Raw genomic sequence first — 21,626 nt, forward strand, 5'->3', positions numbered from 1 at the left:
AAGCGCCGTATTGAAACATCGTCAGACAATTTGTGCAGCCATCATTCGATTCACCTCTATCATAGTACAGGAAGAGAAGGGGCGACATCCAACCAATCATAGAGGTTCAGCCTTTCAGCATCATCTGCGGATACTTTATAAGATATGACCTAGCATGAGCGGACGAAGACATGGCAAGAGAAATGATGATATATACAATAATCAAGCGGAATCCTTGATCGATGGCAGAGTTTTAAAAAAAACGAAAATACACCGTAAAAATGACAATTCCATGTACGGATACTTAATTCATTCAAATTTCTTCGTGTCGCATTGATACAGTATACCTTTCTCTGTAGTGTCAACATGGCGCCGAAACATACATCTTTGTCACTTTATATCGTTCTCTTAGCCTTCCACACACCATTTTTTACAGCAGTACACGGTCGTCCATTGTTTTACCGCCCTTTGGTCATTATTTGGGTACATACACAACTGATTATCCCATTGCTGCTGGCTTTCAGCCCATAAAGCTCTTTTTGATACGTACCCTTGATAAAGATTGTTCGATTTGCTCTATTAAGACTGCTATCATATCGCTTTTTTTTTTTCACGAGTAAATATGATTTAAATATATACAGCAGCTATTATTGCCACGATATCCAAGGCTCAGCAAACATTAGGCGTTTTTTACGCCGGTCTTTGATCTGCATTAAGCGGGCTTTGTTGAAGAGCGAAACATTTTACCTAGCTCGCAAGCTTTATGCGAGTGTTCGGGTAGATGTCTACACATGTTTTGTGTAATGTCGTTGCTCGATACAACTGTTTGGCGTTGTTGTTGGGACCCAAACGGAGATGAAGCGTGTTTATTACTTGAACACACTGTAATTTTCGATCCAATAAGCCATGCTCGTTCAATGCTACATTTTCCTCAACACCCGGCCCGAGCAACGACGATATCGTCAGGGTTGATAGTTTCGTTGGTTCAAGGAGCTGAGCTTCTGTCAAGCGTGTCCCGTTTCAGTTTCCTCCGAGTTAACTGATATAGCTGCTGTTGACATCAACTCGCTGTCATAGGCATATATTTTTTATAAGTAAGAGGAAGCATTTGACTACATTATAAATTCGTTTGATTGAATTTCTTTCTACAGAGATATTAGATTAAACTTTGTCCTCATGATGTAAATGTGGCGTACTGTACTGTACATCTTTCCCTGTTGTTCGGATGTTCGGCATAATCATGTACCATTTCGGATCGCCGGTGTGTACCAACGTGGAGTCTTCGTAACGAATCAGCGTACCTATGATATAGCAAACAAACACTCTTTTATTAAAGGGACATGAAATGAAGCCAATTATCAGATAAAGAAACACAGTCGAGGAGTCAATGCAAAACTACAGCAAACAGTTGAATGCTACCTATGCACACGACAAGGTCATCACCACAAACAAGTGTCAAAGCATCCACTCATTCTCCGCGTGCCACCTGCCTACGAAGCACCAAAAGAACCGGATCGACGGTAAGTCAAACCAGCCAACGATCCTAAATTTTAGATGTCCTTCTAGACCATTTGAAACCTTACAGGGTCTTGGAAGGTCGATTTAAGTATCCGAACAGCCACAAACGACAACAAACGGGAAATTTAAACTTTTGGGATCACGGAGCGATTCACTGCACCAATCCACAGCTGCCCTTGGCGTAACAAGAACACACATGGTCGCGATGAGGCTGCATCTTTTGGCATCGGTGTTATCGAGATTTACAAGGCTGTGTCTAACAACAATCGCCTATAGTCGCGCCTAAGTATAGACGATCCTCCTACTCCTGCTTGGAGCAATTGGTGACTAGATACCTGAAATGCGTGCTAGACAAAAACAGTTTATTAAGGCAAACGACGTATTGCATCGTCTGTATTTTCTTCTCTTTTCTTTTCCAGACACTTTAAATTAGTTATCATACAGAATTAGCAAGCTACCAGTGTTATAGTGTACTATCATTTATCCTCCAACGACAAACTAGTAAGGGCAATACAGTAGAAGACATTTGGTCTATTGAATCAAACTCTACAGCGTAGATTAATAAGGGATCAATTTGAATCGATGATTTTTAATAGCTGATGAATATATCTACGTAATATAACAAGACAGTAAAATTTAGTTGAGGTAACTCTTAAAAAGCTTTCTACAAGATACAAGGTATTACTAAATACATCACTTTCGTCTGCTGTAGCTTTTGACGATAATGTGCTCATTCTTGTTAATGAAAATGTTCTTTTAAACCTGTCACGCAGCTCGAGCCATTAAGGGTGAAGTTTTTTTGTATCAGGGGATAGTCAACAGAAATATGTAGTTAAACTGTAACAGTAGTAAAATCCGAGGGAAAAGAGCAAGTATGCAATCCTGAACGCTAGTACCTATCCCTCCTACATACAACATTCAACACCTAAATTGTCGTAGTATACAGTTTCTACTACAAACCAATGAGTACAGAACCGTTCGTCATGTCTCTTTGTACAACGTGAGTCGTGATCCAAAGTTCATTGTGGTGCTACGTCGCACACGAGCAAAATTTAATATACCGCAAGCAGTCGTGTATCTTATACAGTATGTGTGCTCTCGATTTCTTCTATAGGGTCTGTGTACTTGTATCATCAAAGGAAGAGCAACCTCTTAATCGTAGCAAAATCAGGAAGTAATAGTGATACATAATCAAGGTGCAGCTGTCTGCATCTCTCTTCTGTGCCCTTGTTATTTATAAATACGCGCTTGATGAGCCTACTTGTTCTATAATAGAAATGTTGTGTATTCCAGAAGTCAACGAGGCACTTTGCCAAACTAGTCGTAAGCTGTCATGCTAGTCCTGCTCTGCTTGTTTGTGACAAGCATAAACATTCCCTGGGTAGTACACATGTTCATTCCTTGCTCTCTGATGCACTGTGTACATTTAACAGCAGAGTAGACAGCTATCACCACTGCTACTCTCGTCTTTCTTTTGAAACGGCAGAAAGCAAAGCGAGGAGTGTATACAACATGGAATGGGATGTTTACAGCGGCACGCATACCGGGCTGCATGAAGCGGAGGTGACGGAGAAGAAATCCGCCACACAGCACATGTGTGTGCTACCCCCATTCACACACAAACAACGCGTCTGTCTTGCTATACATAGGCCAGCTCATCATCAACAGCAGTCAGGGAGCAGCAATGCAAAGCTCCTAGCTTGCTGCCCGTCTCTTCTTACGTTTCTTCTACCTTCTTCTTTCCCTTCTTTTCCCTCTCTCCCCTCGATCTCTTTCTTTTTTCTTCCCGAATCTTACTATCCAAGAAAAACTCATGGGTGAATCTCGAACGGAACTGGTTGCTTGGCTCAACGAGCTGCTTCAGCTAAACTATAGAAAAGTAGAGCAGGCTGGCACGGGTAATTGGCTGTTTTCTTCTTGCGAATAGCTTACTAATCGAGTGACCCGAGATGAGCAAAAACACGAAGAAAAAGGTTTCGGTGGTGAATCAAGTAACTTTGTGATTAAGAAAGCCGATTTTTCCTTTCTTTGATATAGGTGCTGCGTACTGTCAAGTCATGGACTCAATCTTTCGTAAGTATTCATTTTTTTAAATTGAACGGGTTGAGCGATCTCTAAACGAGTAGTACTCATTACGGGGAAACCCCCTTCCCCTTGTGTGTATGTTATTAGGTGACGTCCACTTAACCAAGGTCAAATTTGAGACTAAGCATGAATACGAATATGTGGGCAACTACAAGGTTCTTCAACATATATTTGACAAGCACAAGTAAGTGAAAAAGAGAGAGAGGTAACCGAAAAAATGGAATGGTTTTGGGGTCAAGACGCGTCATTCACACTTTTGCATACTGATCCATTACTTTGCATAGAATTGACAAGGCAAGTAAACTTTGGATTAGCCCCCCACCCCTACTTCCCCTTCTCTACCAGGCGGGGAAAAGAGAAGGGGGTCTAGCGTACTAGCAAACAATATGGGCTGATAACCTTTCCTCTGCTGAAATATAGATCATTCCAGTCGACAAACTGATGAAGTGCAAGTTCCAAGATAACCTCGAGTTTGTTCAATGGTTGAAGCGGTATTGGGACGAAAACTACCCGGGAGGCGAGTACGATGCTGTGCTTCGACGCAAGAGTGGTGCAGCCAAGGCCCAAGCTGTGCGTACTGGTGCCATTCCACCTGCCCGCAAGTCAGGAGGCGGCAGTGGCTCAAGTAAGTTTCTTTACTTTTACTTTCCCTGATCCATCTTGGATTGGAAAAAAAGAAAATGCTCAAAGAAGAGTATGTGTTGTCTATACATGTAAAAAACCAGCACGTACAACCAGCCGCGCTGCATCGACTACCTCGGGACGTTTATCTTCAGGCAGCGCAAGCGCAGCGACCATGGATAATCACTCTTCGTCCATGATCATTGATCTGAACAAACAGTTGGCCGAGCTCAAGGTGACTGTGGATGGTCTGGAAAAAGAACGGGATTTTTACTTTGGCAAGCTTCGCGATATCGAGATACTAGTACAAGAGCAGCTGGATGATCTGGAAGCAAAGGGACTGGCCCACAATGGCGAGGCGCCCGATGCCCCTGTTCTCAAAGAGATTCAGGCAGTGTTGTACAGCACCGAGGTAAAACTGCTTTCTTTCTACGTTGTTTGGAGCAGAGTTCATTTCTTACTAATACTGGTGGTTATTGTCAATCTAGGATGGCTTTGAAGTCCCACCTGAAGAGGATGAACTTGCAGGAGGAGGAGGAGGAGGGACGATAGCAACAGCAGCAGGAGGACATCATCAAGATTATGACGATGAAACATTCTAGTTTTGGCTTTTTTCGTATCTTTCTCTTTTTTTTATTATTGTTGTTTGCGAGATGATAAAAGTGCTTGTTTTTGTGCGAAAGAAAGCAGAAGAAAAGAAACAAAGTATATTTTGAAAGCAAAAAATGGCATATAAAACAAATTTACATGAGAACAAATAAGTGGAAAGCGAAAAACAGGAGCAAGATAGGGGGTGGTAGGTGGAGGATAAAATTACAGAGTTAGGACGTGTTTTTTATATTGGAGCGAAGAAGATGATGTTTGTTGGGGGGGGAGGTGAGGAGGGGATGAGTGTCTGTGTGGGATGGGTGAGATGGAGGATGTTATTGAAGGAGAGTGTGATTATCATAAGAGACTATATCAGTCGGTACTGCTTGTGCAGAAACTTGATATAGGAGCTAAAAGTGCTCCACATGGATCCGGTGAACTCCTGGGCGTGGCTCGCAATCAGACCATCAAGGAACGGCACGAGGAAGTTGCCATAATGGACACCGTCTTCCGGATTGACCATCGTGGACAGCTTGCTCGACTTGAAGTCAAACATGTCGTTGAGTGTGACGATGCAAGGGAACAGCTGGAAGATTTGCTCAAACAGCGGGTCATTGTGTGGATCCGACGAATCTGTTGCCATGAACACCACCAGCGGTCGCGAGGTTGTCTGGGAGTCCCAATTGATAGCGTTGTTGTTTGTTGTTGAAGAAGAAGTAGAGGCTGGAGACGAAGGGGGTGGTGCCAAGCAACCTTCTGTGCGCGGTTGTTGCACAAGCGGCGCGTATTTCTGAAGATCCCTCCACAGCTTGCCCATAACATCGCCCGAGAAGCGTTCAAAGATGCTATCACCGACACGAGCATGCATCGAGACGTAGGTACCGGAACCGCCTATCCGGCGGATGATAGCTTCGGCCTCATCAAACAGATCAGGCAACGCCTTGCGGGAAAAGACGAACTGTTTGAACAGGAAATCCCGCAGTTCCTGGCTTTCGGGCGTGGAATACATCACGCGCCCTGTGCCGAAAAGGGAGCCAAAGCTAATGTGTCGTTCTGGTACCTCCTGTAAATCCCGCAGGAACAGCTCGCGCTGGTATTTCTGCAGTGGCTGCCCAGACTGATCTGCGATGCGATAGTCGTAAAGCAGCGTGTCCTTGACATGGTATGTGCCCTGCGTCGTAATATTGTACTTGCGCTGCAGATATGTCCGATGATAGTCGTCGCGGTAGCGAATCCTAACACGTTGCTTGATGGCCGACATATCAAACAGTCTGTCCCACCTCAGCGATGTGTAACGAAACGATGCAAGGCACTTTTCCGGGGCATTCTCCGGCATTTCAATATACTCTCGACACGAGTCGAGATGAGCTTTGGTCATGCGTCGATGGAATGACTCGAGCGAATCGTACTTGCGCCAGTGAATTGGCTCACCCAAGACCACAGGTGGTAACAGCAGAGTCCGATTCAGCCGTTCGGCGAGCATGAGCGCGTTCACCAAAGCAATTCGCTGATTGTGGAAGCCGGAATGAGGATAGAAGCTAATGTACTTTTCGTCCTCGCCGGTACCGTCGCCTGGTGGCAAAAACTCGTCGTCTGCGTCCTTTCTGTACACTTTATCTTCGGGATAAGTTTGAAGTTCGTCACGATTGTCGTTGTCGTTGTCGTTGTCGCTGTCGTCGTTCTTGTTGTAGCTGTCGTCGTTCTTGTTGTTTTTGGTATGTTCGAAGACTCGTTGTGATGGTCGATTCTTTTTGCGGATGCGGCGAATGGAGTCGAGGACAAAGTCGCGCGGAACAGTGACATCGACTTCGCCAGTGTTTGTGTGGTGGTGCTCTTTGACGTGTCCGTAGCGTGGTTTGCTTGGCGGACGTTGCTCCTCAATGAGTGGACTGGCTGTAAGCCATGATACAAACAGGAAGGTGAGTGCTGTGAGGAGGGAAAAGACGGCGAGTCTGCGTAAAAGTCGGTTGCGCTTGAGCGACCGAACGTGAAGGAATGACATGGAGGTGTGTGTTTGTAAGAGGGTAGCACCTGACGTGGTTAGAAGAGGAAGAAGAGCAGATGTGTGCGTGTAAGAGAGAGAGAGAGAGAGAGAGAGAGAGAGAGAGAGAGAGAGAAGGAGGGGTGGATGGATGGAAGATGGAGGACGAAGAGGTAGCAAAAGAAAAGGAGAGGATGAGTAGCAGAAGAAGAAGAAGAAGAGGATTAAAAATACAGAAAAGCGAGCCAAACTTTAAGACGGTAAATCGTCTTTCAGAAAAGAATATTGCGATCTTTCCATTAAGCTTTAGCGTGCAGTGTGTAACATTGAACCAGCTGTCCCTCGCTCTCACTCTCTCTCTTATCCCGACAAGCGCCTGGCGCTGAACTGGAAAGAAGCATGGATGAGGGGAGGAGAGGGAGAATACGTAAATTACCCAAATACAGCAAAAAAGCAATTGCACTCGTGTTCATTTTGGGTGTATGCATGTGTGTGTGTGTCTGTGTCTGTATGTATACCGGGAACAACTACTTTTTATTAACTTTATTCATCTTCTTCTTCTTCTTGGACCTGTTTCGCCAGTTGCTGGGCCAGCAGCAGTCGCCAGTAAGCAGATGGTAAAGAAAGAAGGCAGATCGTCTTGTTTGTATTCAACACTTGTCTTTCTACTGTGTTGCTGCTGATGGAACAGAAAAAAAAACAGAAAGTACGCTTGGGTGGGGGCACTGTCTATAGGGGGGGAGGGGTATGCCCTTTTTCTATTTCTCGTCGATCACTTTTCCTTGTACATCCTTCGCCCAACGAATCTCGTGTAACCGCGTCAACGAGTTTATGCCCAGAATGGGAACATCTCGTTTATGTCCAAAAAGAAAAAAGGACTAATTTAGAAGAAATAATAGCCAGTCGTTACACGCAGCCAATATCAGTGCATGTGCTGCTATTCTCTCGGTAGGCGTGGTGGCTGTACACGATCCCAAAGGCGATAAACATCATGGCGCCAACCATGGTCACTACATGGCAGTCGATCAGAAAAAAAAAGAGTTAGGATTTCTGATGGTGGTGACTGAGGAAGCAGCACTACTATACTACTCCTTGAAAACCTTGATTTTCTGGATTTCTTGGTGGTCCCTAACCTGTTCTAACAGAAATACGATCTGCAATCAGCCGTCCCCCTAATACTGCTAGAGCTGTGCATATGCCATGGCCGACGATGACGCCTGATGCCACCCAGTAGACATTCTAGTTATTGGGAGTAAATTGTCATCAGGTGGGTGATGTAACATGCTGACAATCAATCTGCTTATGTGTAAGCTTACATTGGAAGCTGCCAAAGCAATCGTCGATATCTGCGATTTATCTCCCCACTCGCCCAAGAAGGTAAGCACAAATGCCTCCACCAAAACCGGCTGTTGTTGGCGCTTCTTTTTCTTTTCTTCTTCATGCTCCTCCTCGTCGTCGTCTCCTTCTTCTGGTAGCATATACTGCTGTAGTTCCGTTTTGCTCTCTTCCTCTTCTACTTCATCGTGGCCATTGCCACAGTGTCGCTGTTGTATCTCTTCTTGGCGTTTCATACGACGAGCTTCCAAAGTCATGCGAATGCCGAAAAAGAAAAACAGAACAGCAGCGATGATGTCCGTGTACTGCTTTGGAAGTAAGTTTGGCACAACGTGACCGAGATAGGATGATAAAATTGCCATTAACGATAGTGCAGAGAATGCACCCACAAACACCGCCAACCGTGGATGCTTCATGGCCATCACTGCTGCTATTAAGAACGTTTTATCGCCCAGCTCTGATACCGCAATCATCAATAGTGAAGCGACGAGTGACTCTTCTTGGTCGTCATCGTCGTCGTCGATTTTCGCTGTTGGTGTTGCTGCTTGTTGCGCTATATGTGATTCATTGTTGTCGACGTTATTGTCAACGGGTATTGCTGACGAAGTGAAGGCCAGGACTAGCACGCCTACTACTGTTGCGGCGAATAAGCGGTGCAGCATAGAGGAAGAACGAAAAGAAAGGTGGGAAAAAAATGCAATAACAACCACCATAGGTTTTGTATGTAGCATGCATGGCCAAAATAGAAGACTGTGTTGCAAACAGTTGCTTTCGATGTGCATGCACGGAAAGACTCTCGAGAAGCTGCACACAGTTTCAGGGGTTACACTCTTGGTGGATATTTGAATATGGACTTATTTCGTCGTTTGAGTATATATTCGTGCTCTTCTACCTCTATCCTATCGCTCGCTACAATGGCCCTTTGTGCTCTTTCTAAGAGCCATAGCTTAGTATCTACACAAAAACATTACGAAAAGGTGAGCCCAAAATAATAACATGATCCATTTTGGGAAACAGAAGCATTGGTACGCACCTCATCCACAACACCAGCTGCAACTGTTTCTCCGCCTTTGCGGAGCATAATCCGGCCGAGCTGCTTGTTTTCCTTGAATGTTTCCAGTGGGATCGCTCGATTCGTCAGCTGAATCTTTACTTTGGCCGTCATCCCCTTTGATAAGTGACTAAGGAATGCAAGACGTGTCAATTTGTGCAAGCCGACCCTCCCCTTTCATTATTTCAGCAGCCCTTTATTCCGAGTATACTTACCGTGGGTTCCGTTTGATGACTTCACCTGTTGATTTGTCTAAAACCGCGTTAAGCTTTACAATAGAAGCTGGTTCGTCCAAACTTTGATGATGAAGGATAACCTGTATCGTTAGGCCAAAGTGCGTGAGTATATGCAAGATGAGGTCAGCATATAATGTTTCCTAGAAATCTATAATTACCGGGTAACCATTGGTGATGGGAACCTTGAGATCAAAGACAACAATTTGTGCAGTGAAGGACGTAGTGACAGGAACGGGATGGAGTGGGTTGCACAGCACACACCCGGAACTGTATTAGGAGACATGATCAGCAACCACTAGACCGTGTACAAAGTACTCATACATTACCTCAAATTCATGATATCCAAACCGGTAAGTGACATTAGCACTGAATCGCCTGCTGCTCCCCACGTCGCCGTGTCGTCGTTGACTTGCAATGCTTTGATCACGCCAATTTCGCCACCTGGGACCACCATCAGCTGTTCTCCCATCTGCACATGGCCTGCGTCAATGGTTCCTCCTGCAGAAACGCCGCCGCTACTGCCGATACCTCCTTTGAAGAAATCGGTTACGCCTATCCGGAGGGGCTTATCCAGTTGTCGAACAGGTGGTTCGAATGCATCTATCATGGAATGGGGAAGGCTTATCAGCTTATTCTGTAAAACTAACTAGATACACAAAAAAAATAGGCTATAGCAAAATATACGATACCAATCAGATCAATCAAGCATGGACCTTCGTACCACGGCACTAATTCGCTCTTTTTAATTAAATTTTCCCCAGTCAACCCAGACACAGGGACATAGGAAAGGTTGGATTTGCGGAACCCAGCTTGCGTCAGAAAGTTCCCCAGTTTCTCGACGATCTCGCTGTAACGTCCTTGATCCCAATCCAACTACCCACGTTTTGGGTTGTTGAACTTGCAATTAGCTTCTGGCCCCTCCAATCTCCTTCCTTTGCTTCCGAACACTACATCCGGTCTTGGCGCATATTCACCACTTACCGTATCGAGTTTGTTGACAGCAATAATCATTTGCTGCACACCCAGGCTCCGAGCCAAAAGAGCGTGTTCTTTCGTTTGACCATTTGCGACGAAGCCAGATTCAAATCCGCCTGTACTAGCATCCACCACCAAAATAGCTGCATCGGCCTATCAAAAACAGAGATAAGAAAGACATCTCAATCGTTAGAACTAAAAGAAGGCTATGATAAATTACTACTACTACTACTATTGTACCTGAGCAGCTCCAGAAATCATGTTGGGAATAAAGTCACGATGACCCGGAGCATCAAGCAACGTAAAGCTTCTATGATCCGTCTCAAAGTTGTTCATGGCAATATCCATTGTGATACCTCTGGATGAAGATAACCACAGTCAGTTATATCTGGGTTGATCCACACCACATTTCTAAAAAAAAAATTAATATAACAAAAGCCAGGAAAGCACCATACCGATCGCGTTCCTCTCCAGTCTCATCGAGCACCCAAGCAAATGCAAACGATCCTTTGCCAATCTTTTGTGCATCGCGCTCGTACTTTTTCATTGTTCGATCGTTGACTTGTCCAAGCGAATATAAAACATGACCCATCAAAGTCGATTTGCCAGCATCCACGTGACCTATACCCAAAAGATTGTGTGAGTTGCTTTCACAATTAACCCAGTATTTGTTAGGTTCTATCAAGTGTATTTTTACCAATCACTACCAGGTTAAGCTTTGGTTTATCACCCGAGCGCTTGGCATATTCTTCCATCACATTCACCCGTTTAGCAGCAGGAACTTTGGATAAAGGCGATGCGGACCGTGGTGTTTCGGGTGGCGTGGATGCAGGCGTGGAAGCAATAGACACTTTGCCTGGTGTTTTCTTATTGAAACCCAAGCCTTGCATATCTTGGGCTAGTTGATCATCTTCTTGTTCTAGTAGCTGTTGTTGTTGCTTTGATATAGCAGAATGAGGGGATTTTGCTGTATTCTTGGATGTTTGTTGTTGTTGTGTTGACGTAGCAGCAGTTGCTATATTCAAGAATTCGCTGTTAGACAAGGGGTGATTTTCGATATTTCCATCCACACACACATCATACGATGCAAGCCGCCCAACAGATAAAAGACAGTTAAAAAAAACAGAAATATTGTGTAGGAGCGAATGGAGAGAAGAGAGAGGTATGCATTGATAATTTCAATAACGAAACTAGAAAAGAATAAGCCAAGTCATCACAATTTGCGTGCCCCACTACGGTGACTCTGTGCTTCTTGAACGACATCATCCGGGCTCGGAACACTGAACGTAAACACGTTGATGGTATCAGCCGACGCCTTCATTGCTTCATAGAATGCCTGTCCAATGGAATCTGGTAGCGACAACACTTGTGATTCTGCCGTTGCATCTCCTTTCCCTGGATTTTTTTCAAATAGGAAGGTTGCTGCTGCTGAAGGTGGAGCGCATAGTGGGTTGGAGGGTATGGGTATTATCGACGTTTTCGCCTTTTGCTGTTTCTGTTGCTGTTGTTCCGTTATCTTTTCTTTTTCTTCTTCATTTCTCGCCGCTTGTTGCTGTTGCTGAGCAGTAGCTGGTTGAGAAGGTTCCTTTGTTGCTTTTGGTTTTAGCGGTGGTGATGATGATGATGATGATGTCTCGTTTTGTCTTTTTGCAAGCCCAGCCAGACATGAAAGCTTATTATCCGTTTGTTGTTGTAGCTGCTGCTGTTGTGGACGCGAGCTTGTGCGCGTTGCAAGATGCGATAAACTTGTAGTACGTTGCTGCGACTGTTGTCCTGTTTTGGCAGATTGTGCGAGTGCAGCAAGTGATGTGCGCGGTGGTGATGGTGATGATGTTGATGATGGAGCCGCAGAAGCAGTATTGTTGTTGCTCTCTGATGTACGCTGTTGCTGTTGCCGAGATGCAAGACTTTGTAAAGCTGATTTGCCGCGTTGTCCAGCTGCCTTTTGAGCCAATGACTGTAGTGCAGATGCCGGCTTTCTCGTCTCCTTGTTTTTCTTTGCTGCGAGTCCAAGAAGGGATGTTGAAGAAGACGGCGGTTTCGTACCATCGTCAGCATCTATTTTGGCCGGATTATTTCGGTTTGCAAGACTCTGTAGCGCAGATGTACGTGGTTGAGATCGTTGACTTAACCGTGCGAGCGATGGGGTCGCAGCCTTTGGTCTTGAGTTTTCGATTTCCTGTCTTCTTTTCCAAAGCACGTCTGGATATAATGCAGCTGGAGGGCGGCGATACCTTGCTTTCCGATCTAATACGCAAACGTTCAAAAAAGCGAAAATGTATGTTCATCAATCAGCAAACTGATTTTTTTCAATGAAGAACGTTAGGAACCACTTCTGAGATATGCCAAATAATAGCGAAAGGCATTTCAAGGGGACACTAACCTGGCTATAAACCGCTTTGCACTTCATGATTTCGACGCCTTTGTAAAAGAAGTAGACAAGAGAAAATGATGTTTTGTGTGGAAGGAGGGATAGGCGGGAAAGGGTGGGGATTGGACGGCTTGCAGTATACTGAAAAAAGAAGACATAGTGCCATTATGTTGTTTTTTACCTTTTGCCGCTTTCTTTGCCGCCTTTTTCTTTTGCTTTTCTTCCTCTGCCTTTCTCTCTGCAATTTTCTCTATGATATTGCAAGTGTGCATATGCGTGCATTAGCATATCATCAGCACAGTATCATCCCCCCCCACCTTTCTGTCATTGCCCAGAAGAACACTTTATTTCCAACGTACCAACAGCCCAATTGATGGTTTCTTCTCGATCAAAGTAGTAGTACCACAATGCCTCTTTGATTTCCATATCTGAAACCGGGATATCTTCGCCGACAACACTCAGTACGTGTGCCAGCCCGTCTGCCAAGTTGGCCCGATCTTCTGCAGAAAGATCTCCTTCGTCCACTATAGGTAGATAATTATTGAGCCTTTCAAGGAAAAGATTTTCGTGGTGTACAATGTTCTCTCACTGCGAATGAACGCTTTTTCTCTGATTGGTTGTTCCAAACGTACACTCGTTTTCGTCATAATCGTCCGCATAATCGTCCTCTTCGAGAACGTCTATAGTAATATGTCATATCGCCAAAGCAAACATGAAACGAGTTGATTTTAGCTTCTATGTTAATTTGCGACAACAGTAATTTGAATTGGTAGTACCATCGATGTCTAAGTTGCGAACAGCTCTGTGTCGTGACATGGTTGTGCAGAACAAGTAAAACCCCGGAAGCCTAATGCTCGATTTCGTGGTCGCGCAGCGTTCGGGTGCGTGACTATTTGCTCTAAACCCGGCTTATTGTTACACTGAAATTAGGAATCCTATTTATGCAATGGGATTTACTGCGGTCACACTTCTCGCGCAGACCAGATCTATTGCAGCGTCTAAGGAGGTTTGTGCGCAGACCAGCTAATAAACGCTCTTAGTAAATACATAATTGCTCAGTATACCACTCGGGTCTATGTATCTCACAGTAAAACATACAGTTTGCATATCACCATGATAAAGGATTTTTTGCTTACAGTTTTCCAGCACCCATTCGAAGCAGGCAGTAGCCTTTTGAATCCCTAAGTAGAGATCTTCTCATATAAAATCACAGTGCAAAATGCACGAAGGGATATGCTACAAATATGAGAAATATACTATTACCATTTATTTTCGATGAGCAGCTGTTTTGTAAACCCTCCTCTCGTGCACGATCATATACTCTGAAGAGCTGTCTCAGGACACACCATTCATGCGGCACTGAATTAATTTCTATTAGTTGCGTGCAAGGGATCGAAAATTGCGGCTTCTTAACATCTCACGATTAGCTGCCCTTATCCAAGCGAGTGACAATGCTGTGCATTCCAATTCCACGCGTCTTTTAGTGCGTTCAACTATTCCAGGAAGCCTAATGGATGTCGCAGGCAGCAGCTTGCAAACAAAAGTGGGAGGACGTTCTAGAAAAAGTAATCTTTGCTTTCCTATGCGCATGGAGTGGCTTTCCGTATTATTCCTTGTTTTAGTATCTAGCCATTATATGCTAGCCTTCACGCTCACCGTAAAGACTACCTTCGTTGTATGGGCCACGTACTGTGCCCGGCAAGTCTTCTCCTCCGACGTTACCTATTTAGCAACCAAAAAAAACTCAGGTCAATAGATCATTCAACGACGTGTAATATGAAAATGATTGTTGGCGAAAGTACATACCTTGAACTTTCCAGCTGATGATAGATGAAATGTTTTGGTTATCGGCGCCAAGGAGCTGAGCTTTGGTGGAACCACGTGCCGACTTGAATGCATCGTCTACGTTCCAATCGTCTTCATGGCCAGTTGTCCGCAGTAACAAAGAAATGACGTTGTCACCGTCATTGATTTTCAAATCTTCAAATACTTGGTTGCCGATCCTCCAAAATATTCGCCACATTGATCCAGATAACCCAAGCAGAGCCACTGCCAGACATGCAAGTCAAGTTCAAGCCAGTAACTTCTGAGGATCCATCAAAGGTACCACGGAACCAAATGTTGCCAGTGTGGTAGCCTAATTATTATTCAATACGGAATTATTACATAATATATGATAGCATCGTCTTTCTTGCTGGATGATGATGAATCTATAACTACCATAGTCATCAGCGAATAACACTGGTAAAGTCTCTGGAACTGTGATTGAGTATGTAGATTCATGGTCTGCAGTTGTCCATTTTGAGTCGTCAAATGCAGGATCTGTCTCGGGAAAAGCGGAGCTGTATTTCCATTGGGCCTTGGAAAGATCTTCAGTGAACTTGATATTGGGTTTCTTAAATTCTAATGTGCCGGTCTAAATATTAGATCCATCTTGCTACAATTTAACGTCTTGTCCATTCCATGTAATCGAAGTGATATCGTCAGGAAGGTTCACTTGAATATCCGTCGTCGCGTCAATGTCGCCAGTGAAGGCAACGGAACCGCCAGAGACAGAGGCACCGCGCACGAGATAAAGTCCATTAATCAACACGCGCTTATCTCCGTTCTCGTCGATTGATGGTGCCCACCATCTCAATGCGGCGTCATATCCAGAAACCGGTACGAGGAGGTCCTTGTTGCTGGCACTCGAAATGTAGGCGGGTGTAGTACCGTTGGGATGTGTATAGGTAAGCTGTAAAACATCATCGGCAGTTTTATACTTGACCGAGCTATGAGTCTTGACTTTGAGATCCTTCTTGCTGCTGCCGGTGGCCTTGATTGCAAATACCATCTTCTTTTTCATAAGCATACACAACAATGACATCGAACGAGCCCATATCCTGATGAGTAAAAATCTCACTAGGCGAATAGACCAAATGTTGGGAGTTAAAGACATAGTCAGCAACCAGAATTTCGGCATCACGGCCATTGAGAACAACTTGCTGCTTCTCGGTATATCGAGCGTTCCATCAGTTGTATTCACAGTAATTTGGAAACTGTACAGGGAGAAAGAAGGAAATACATATGTCCGTACATCTGTGTATCATAAATGAAATAATGATGGTGGTGTTTTATTCAAGGTAATAGTCAAACAGTAATAGAAAATTGAGCTTCCTCGTCTTTATCTTTGGATGACGTGAGCTGATGCTTTGGCGATATAGAGCTTGGCAGGAGTTTCGACAGAAGCACAGCCATCTACGGGGTTAATATCGCTTTTATCGATCTTTGGCTTAAAGTACTCTGTAGCTAAGAATGGCTCGACCGTATGAATGATTGTGGCTGTTGTTTCAAAAATCATTCATAGTATATTTTTTCGATTCTGCAACAGTATTGCTACTTTCTAAAAGTTGTTGCCACATAATGACGAGTCAGATATTGTTATTTACGACGGTTTGCGTGAATTTCTCAGGTTATTAAAGATTGGATCTACGGGAGTATACATACAGCATTCAGAATACGGCTTTATACATGTCGGGAGACTGTCACCAGGTACTGAGCCTAAATCACTACATTTTGGATGAGCATGCTGGTCTGATGCTATGTCAATGTTGCTAAACAAGCGTAAAGTAGAGTCTTGAAGACGCTGTAACGAACGGACCCACGATTTGGAAGTTTCAAAAATGTCATAAGCCAATGCTGATTAAAGAGTAAAGTAGCCCTGTTGGGAGCAGAAACGATACCGATAAGTCACTCCAGAAAATCAGCGGTAAGTAGACTTGCTTTCAATAAAACCGCAATATGTAATCTTGCTAAAAAGCATGTTCCATGAAGTCTTGCATGCTGACAATATGTTAAGATGAGTTTTGATGAGAATATGAAGTTTTTCATAGAAATAGAGAAACCGTTAATAGATTGGGGAAGTTGAAGCTAGATCGTCAGCGAATACACGACTAAGCACTACGACAAGCCCTGCTCACATAAAGAAAATTGAAATGGCTATTCAATTTACACAAATGTTGCCAGCTTGATATGAGGTATGAAGTATATTTTATCAATAAGCTTATTATGATAATACCAAGAAGTCGAAGCAATGGAAGATGATGGTTCCAGCCGTGTGCGTTGTTGCTCGCACCTTCGCCAGATGTGCACTGAGTATGACTGGCATATATTGATCAAGCTCCCTGGCCATATCATTGTGTTCCGCCAATACTACTGGTGATGCCAACTGGAGTGACTATAGTGTTCGAATCCGAAAAGGCAGCATAGAGTTGGTTGTGTCCCAGCTGCCCAGGTTCAAATAAATTTAATCACAACCACCCCAATTGATGATCCGCATGAAAACTGCGCGGGCTTAAAGTGACTGTTTTTCTTAGAGACGCTCAGAAAGCAAGCACTGAGTTTGCTTCTGCGATTGTGAGAAACGAACAGAAACCCGTCTATACAATTTACAACATGTCGGATGCTATGCCAAACTTTAGCGAAGCTGACCAACGCGAGTTGGCCCAGGTAACTTGGAGCTTTTTCTTATTCTTTATGCTTCCTTTCTCTTAGAGCAAGAGAAAGTAAAATTTGGAGAGACATCATAACTCATTGTATATTTGATTCCGCCTTTTTATTCAGTTTTTGGAAGGCGAGAATGCCAAAGCTCGCGTTCAACAGACGGTTCATTCCTTGACCGACAGCTGCTGGGTAACTGTCAACAACGAACCTTTTCCTTTCTCATTTACAAAGAAAAGCACAACCTAAAGTTAATTATCGAAACATGTATACGCGTACATGTATGTTGTATTTAGGACAAGTGCATTAGCAAAGTCAACAACAAGTTGGATCGCAGCGAAGAGGCCTGCTTGGCCAACTGTGTCGAACGTTTCCTCGACACCAGCGTGTTCATTGTCAAGCGTCTTGAGAGCTTGAGAGGATCCGGTGGCATGTAAAATAACAAGAAATAGAGCACATTTCCCTCAACCTCTCTCGTCCTTTCTGTACATAATGGTCCCCCCATGGAATTAAACGAGAAAAAAAAATTGTTCTTATTATGCTGACAAGGTGTATGATAATTCTGCTGACTCTTGCCGAATCTCATCCCATATCTCGCTAATATCCTTTGCGATTTCGTTCAATCTAGTAGCAATAAGGAAGAGTAAGTTAATGAGAAGGGATGGTGGCGGGGACGAACGTTTAAATTGGCTGGGCGGAAGGACTTTATATAAAAATGAGAGATATGTCACCTTGCATTATGCTCCTGCAAGGTTGCATCATAGTCCTTGTCGCCCTTGCGTGCTTTGATTGTGTAAATTTGAAGATGCACTGTCTGTCAGACAATAAAGAAAACAAAAAGCCTCGGATGAATAAACACTCCCGGTCTCCTTCTGCTCTGTTTGCTTCGGCAAAGTCATCGGATAAAATAGACTTACCTCGTGCAATTTTGCTCTTTCCTTCTCCTGAAGCTGTCGGATCATGCTTCCCAAATCTTTTCGATTACACTCGTCATTCATATCTTGTTCGATCGACTGAATCTCCGTCGAGACTTCTTGAAAACCTTCTGTCACGAGACGACATACGGAGTAATATTGCTCTTCCGGGCATTTGTCATCAAGATAGTCCTGAAACGCACTTGACAGTGGTATCAGCGTGTGTCAGTCGCACTGCAATAGTTCACATGCATATGCATCGTCCTCATTACAATAACGCCCAACCACAGTTGTAAGGAGAATCAAATGTTAAAGAAATGGTCCACTCAACTCGTTGAATTCTTTGTACAGTCCCATGCGCGTTGATTGTGCTTTGATCAAAGACTGCAAACTGCTCAATAAATGAGCTTCTTTGTCGATCGCCGAGACCATTATTGCTGTGAATGAAATAATAAAAAAAGAAAGCGTGCGTGTGTGTGGAACACGAAAAGCACGTTTCAACGTGGCGATTTCCGAGCATAGACCCGTGCCTGCAACAGGTTAGGCCTTGACCCACACACACTCTAGTTTCCCCCCCCCACCCCCACCCCCCACCCCTTTGGCTCTCTCTCTCACATATTCAGTACACTCTTTTTATTTTCATATTTAATAGCCCTAGGCATATACAATACTTTGGCTTTCTTCTCCATTCCTTCTTCCATCGAACTTTATCTTTTCTGATACTTTTGCCAAATGTCGCACCCACTCGATCCACATCCCACCACTAGCCGAGATTCCATCACCTCTAGTCCTGCACCCACGACCACTGACGATGAGGAGTACGACGACTTCACTACTAAGTCACCCAAGTTTGTGCCCGGGAGACCGCTGTCGTCGCCCACTCCAGACAGCGTTATCCGTTCAGCAAGTCCGTTCGGCAGACGATACCTGAAGCCTATCAATGGCATTCAAACCAAAGGCTTTGCACGCTCTGGTATGTTTTTTTTAAAGCAAATACGGTTTGTCTTGAATCAAACCACTCACTAACTATTCGAATGGGTGGATAAATTTAGCCAAACGACGATCTTCCGTACTTACACTCGGCTCAATTGAACGACTCCAAAACTTTTATGCAAACAAGGATCTGAAAGTCAACAAGTATGCACGCCAGTGATTTAAAGCTGTGTTTTATCTTCTAATGCATGAAAAAAGCGAACGATGTGGCTAAACAAGGCTTTTTGTTTTTCTTAACTTTCATCGTTATATATAGAGTAGGAATGCTTGGATTCAAACGAGAAGATCTAGTAGAAGAGCCGGACGATTTGGATCAGCTACCAACACCTCAAGCACCGCCACCAAGCTGGATGGATTTGGACGTTGAAACCGATTTAGACATACTTTTATCACAATGTTTCGACGATATCCAGCAAACACTGACTCAGTGGGCTATGGTGACCGGGCCTCGTGAGCACTCGAGCTTCAGCAGCAGAGGAAGTCATACGAGCAGCGAAAGCGACGAGGGATTCCAAATCCTTCCTTTACTCGACTCGGTGACAAAGATGATCAACTCGGTCAAAAGCTACATGCATCACCGCCATGACTTGTCGGACGTGGCCTCGCAGAAAGTCCGCCATGCAGCACTTCAATTACTCGAGTCGATAAAGTCGTTGGAAACCCGGTTCCGAAAGGACCAGGAGGCTGCGGACGATGGCGAATTCACTTATCATACTTCGGAATTCGGCATGTTGGAGAAGGAGCGAAAGGCCATCCACACTTACCTCTCCACTGTCGAAATATATGCGTTCAACCCGCCACATCATATCGGCAGCCCGCCTGCTGCATTCTCTCCCGAAATCAGGGCCCTCATGGCCAAAACATATGTGGAGGACTCTGAAGCCCCGGATTCGCCGCAGCTGTCTGCGCAGCTACAGCAAGAACAACAGCTTGGCATCTCGAAATTACCGGACTGGCTGCAACGGGGAACGTTTCAGGATGATGATATAGGTAAGAGAAAGATAGGAGCTGATGATTAACACAAATGCAGCTAGGAGGAGATTCATAAAAGAAAGATTGCAATTTGATGAGTAATAACACGAGTGGCGCTTTATAATAGGTCGATACCACGCTTTACTTAACGATAACCGACATAACATAAATGGCAACACCTCTGCTCAATCAATGGATTCTATCCCAGCTCCTCATGAAGATCATGATGCATTTCTATCCTACTTGGCGTATGTTTGCCCGTTCAGTTTCACTGTTCTCCTTACCCTACTCCCATTTTCATTACTAATAATCGTTTGTATTGGTAATAACTATAGTGACGGGATCACGCTTTGTAATGTGTATAATAATATTGTCAAGCGATCTCGACGACCGTTTGGATTCATTACCAAAATCCATCCAGATACTCGGCGCACCTATCGAGCCATCGAGAACCTGCGCTATTTCACAGCGTGAGTACATCTAATAAGTACTAATTCAACTTTCGAATCAATCAGTAGTACTAACACCACCACCGTAGTGCATGCTCATTCCGGTTTGAGTTAACGCTCCAAGGATTCGACCCATCCGAAGTTGCACGCAAGACCGATAAAGGATTAGCAGCTGTAAGGGTCAACCATTTCTATACACGCGGTTATGTTTAGGCCTGTTAGTATCATATGCTCACTTTTATGTGCTTCTTATTAGCTGGACGAGGCGATCGCGGCATTTTGTGATTGTGTTATCAAAGAACTGCGAGAATACGTCGACTTGACGAGTAAGCGACGAGCATTACCTGCAAAACCACCAGTGGAGGATTTTGTTGCAGAATACCTGGAGAAACGTCTCTCTATCAGTGATGAACACACTCCACCCCAATAGTAACCTTTTTAATACCTCTGTACGGTCCTGATTTACTTAGAAGTTTCTTTATACATATACTATATCTTTTTTATTCCCCACTAACATTTCATAACATCAATATCTATTTCTATTACCGCTCAACATTCCTTCCCTATCTGTTTAATATTACATGTAAAATTCGTCACAAAAAAGAAAATCATTCACATAAAATTTACTATTTCACTCATCTCTTCAATCTTCATCTACATACTGTTTTCTACCAATACGGGTGTGACAAGTAGATCATACACAGGAGCGTATGCGTGCACTACTGTAATCCACAGAGTAGAAAATCCTGCATACGAATATGCTCACTTTGCAACAGCACCATAAATTACAGACTTTTCCGGCGGCTTTCTCAGCAACAGAGACTGTGGAACCAACAGGACCAGTGAGTTGACCCGCTACACGAACAGCAACGACCGCAGCAATCGCATAAAGGAGTGTGATGGTAAGAGCACGCACAATTTATAGCTCGTTTATCATAAGAAAAGGGAGGAGACAAAAATTAGTTTTTAGCCATGATTGAACGATTACTTGTTGTTTAAAGAAAGTGATGATTCATAACAGAGTACAACATACCAAGCAATGGCGGCTGCACTAAATTGTGTGGAATGGATAGAAGGCA

At 44.1% G+C, this 21,626-nt stretch overlaps 10 protein-coding genes across 10 annotated transcripts; 4 read left to right on the plus strand and 6 right to left on the minus strand.

The window, feature by feature from the left end:
* Positions 1-3,310: 3,310 nt before the first annotated feature.
* Positions 3,311-4,805, plus strand: BDB00DRAFT_877535 (calponin domain-containing protein; the record flags this gene model as incomplete). The annotated part of the gene is made up of 7 exons (XM_053127627.1): positions 3,311-3,395; positions 3,535-3,570; positions 3,670-3,766; positions 3,867-3,880; positions 4,013-4,207; positions 4,308-4,615; positions 4,692-4,805. The coding sequence occupies 7 exons, from the start codon at positions 3,311-3,313 to the stop codon at positions 4,803-4,805; spliced, it is 849 nt and encodes a 282-aa protein (XP_052974568.1).
* A 383-nt stretch (positions 4,806-5,188) lies between these two features.
* BDB00DRAFT_748996 (uncharacterized protein) lies at positions 5,189-6,346 on the minus strand (the record flags this gene model as incomplete). Its single annotated transcript, XM_053118584.1, has 1 exon — positions 5,189-6,346. A coding segment is annotated over one exon (1,158 nt), but the record flags the coding sequence as incomplete, so codon positions are not given.
* A 1,332-nt stretch (positions 6,347-7,678) lies between these two features.
* On the minus strand, positions 7,679-8,580 carry BDB00DRAFT_772751 (uncharacterized protein; the record flags this gene model as incomplete). The annotated part of the gene is made up of 3 exons (XM_053120058.1): positions 7,679-7,782; positions 7,906-8,011; positions 8,089-8,580. 3 exons carry the CDS (start codon positions 8,578-8,580, stop codon positions 7,679-7,681), a joined length of 702 nt encoding a protein of 233 aa, XP_052974570.1.
* A 494-nt stretch (positions 8,581-9,074) lies between these two features.
* Positions 9,075-10,998, minus strand: BDB00DRAFT_888590 (P-loop containing nucleoside triphosphate hydrolase protein; the record flags this gene model as incomplete). The annotated part of the gene is made up of 8 exons (XM_053128451.1): positions 10,825-10,998; positions 10,610-10,727; positions 10,376-10,522; positions 10,084-10,267; positions 9,721-9,994; positions 9,553-9,661; positions 9,374-9,474; positions 9,075-9,288 (listed from the first exon to the last, which is right to left on the minus strand). The coding sequence occupies exons 1-8, from the start codon at positions 10,959-10,961 to the stop codon at positions 9,075-9,077; spliced, it is 1,284 nt and encodes a 427-aa protein (XP_052974571.1). The 5' UTR covers positions 10,962-10,998.
* Positions 10,999-12,096: 1,098 nt separating this feature from the next.
* Positions 12,097-13,029, plus strand: BDB00DRAFT_56576 (uncharacterized protein). Its single transcript, XM_053117874.1, has one exon. It carries the CDS (start codon positions 12,176-12,178, stop codon positions 12,683-12,685), a length of 510 nt encoding a protein of 169 aa, XP_052974572.1. The 5' UTR covers positions 12,097-12,175; the 3' UTR covers positions 12,686-13,029.
* BDB00DRAFT_56579 (HBS1 N-terminus-domain-containing protein) lies at positions 12,870-13,763 on the minus strand. Its single transcript, XM_053117875.1, has 4 exons — positions 13,517-13,763; positions 13,373-13,420; positions 13,100-13,264; positions 12,870-12,988 (listed from the first exon to the last, which is right to left on the minus strand). The coding sequence occupies exons 1-4, from the start codon at positions 13,554-13,556 to the stop codon at positions 12,918-12,920; spliced, it is 324 nt and encodes a 107-aa protein (XP_052974573.1). The 5' UTR covers positions 13,557-13,763; the 3' UTR covers positions 12,870-12,917.
* Positions 13,764-14,379: 616 nt separating this feature from the next.
* On the minus strand, positions 14,380-15,573 carry BDB00DRAFT_791956 (uncharacterized protein; the record flags this gene model as incomplete). The annotated part of the gene is made up of 5 exons (XM_053121073.1): positions 14,380-14,462; positions 14,547-14,628; positions 14,777-14,877; positions 14,961-15,156; positions 15,190-15,573. 5 exons carry the CDS (start codon positions 15,571-15,573, stop codon positions 14,380-14,382), a joined length of 846 nt encoding a protein of 281 aa, XP_052974574.1.
* Positions 15,574-17,153: 1,580 nt separating this feature from the next.
* Positions 17,154-17,747, plus strand: BDB00DRAFT_848654 (Tim10/DDP family zinc finger-domain-containing protein). Its single transcript, XM_053125327.1, has 3 exons — positions 17,154-17,228; positions 17,343-17,411; positions 17,516-17,747. Exons 1-3 carry the CDS (start codon positions 17,175-17,177, stop codon positions 17,654-17,656), a joined length of 264 nt encoding a protein of 87 aa, XP_052974575.1. The 5' UTR covers positions 17,154-17,174; the 3' UTR covers positions 17,657-17,747.
* Positions 17,748-18,722, minus strand: BDB00DRAFT_848657 (DNA repair REX1-B-domain-containing protein). Its single transcript, XM_053125328.1, has 4 exons — positions 18,465-18,722; positions 18,137-18,335; positions 17,951-18,033; positions 17,748-17,843 (listed from the first exon to the last, which is right to left on the minus strand). Exons 1-4 carry the CDS (start codon positions 18,563-18,565, stop codon positions 17,756-17,758), a joined length of 471 nt encoding a protein of 156 aa, XP_052974576.1. The 5' UTR covers positions 18,566-18,722; the 3' UTR covers positions 17,748-17,755.
* Positions 18,723-18,865: 143 nt separating this feature from the next.
* BDB00DRAFT_772770 (uncharacterized protein) lies at positions 18,866-20,145 on the plus strand (the record flags this gene model as incomplete). The annotated part of the gene is made up of 3 exons (XM_053120060.1): positions 18,866-19,106; positions 19,186-19,270; positions 19,383-20,145. 3 exons carry the CDS (start codon positions 18,866-18,868, stop codon positions 20,143-20,145), a joined length of 1,089 nt encoding a protein of 362 aa, XP_052974577.1.
* Positions 20,146-21,626: the final 1,481 nt, after the last annotated feature.

Source organism: Zychaea mexicana (assembly GCF_025766255.1).
Source record: "Zychaea mexicana strain RSA 1403 chromosome Unknown BDB00scaffold_111, whole genome shotgun sequence".
NCBI lineage: Eukaryota > Fungi > Mucoromycota > Mucoromycetes > Mucorales > Lichtheimiaceae > Zychaea > Zychaea mexicana.

Excerpts from the sequence above, each read along its gene's own strand:
- BDB00DRAFT_56576 (XM_053117874.1), top strand. The coding sequence starts at position 12,176 with ATGTGCGCGGTGGTGATGGTGATGATGTTGATGATGGAGCCGCAGAAG.
- BDB00DRAFT_56579 (XM_053117875.1), bottom strand. The coding sequence starts at position 13,556 with ATGTCACGACACAGAGCTGTTCGCAACTTAGACATCGATG. Across the intron at positions 13,421-13,516 it reads TCGCAACTTAGACATCGATG|ACGTTCTCGAAGAGGACGAT; the intron begins GTACTACCAATT and ends ATATTACTATAG. Across the intron at positions 12,989-13,099 it reads AACCATCAATTGGGCTGTTG|AAAATTGCAGAGAGAAAGGC; the intron begins GTACGTTGGAAA and ends AATATCATAGAG.
- BDB00DRAFT_848654 (XM_053125327.1), top strand. The coding sequence starts at position 17,175 with ATGTCGGATGCTATGCCAAACTTTAGCGAAGCTGACCAACGCGAGTTG. Across the intron at positions 17,229-17,342 it reads ACCAACGCGAGTTGGCCCAG|TTTTTGGAAGGCGAGAATGC; the intron begins GTAACTTGGAGC and ends CTTTTTATTCAG. Across the intron at positions 17,412-17,515 it reads CCTTGACCGACAGCTGCTGG|GACAAGTGCATTAGCAAAGT; the intron begins GTAACTGTCAAC and ends TGTTGTATTTAG.
- BDB00DRAFT_848657 (XM_053125328.1), bottom strand. The coding sequence starts at position 18,565 with ATGGTCTCGGCGATCGACAAAGAAGCTCATTTATTGAGCAGTTTGCAG. Across the intron at positions 18,336-18,464 it reads CTGTACAAAGAATTCAACGA|TGCGTTTCAGGACTATCTTG; the intron begins GTTGAGTGGACC and ends ACCACTGTCAAG. Across the intron at positions 17,844-17,950 it reads TTGCAGGAGCATAATGCAAG|ATTGAACGAAATCGCAAAGG; the intron begins GTGACATATCTC and ends TATTGCTACTAG.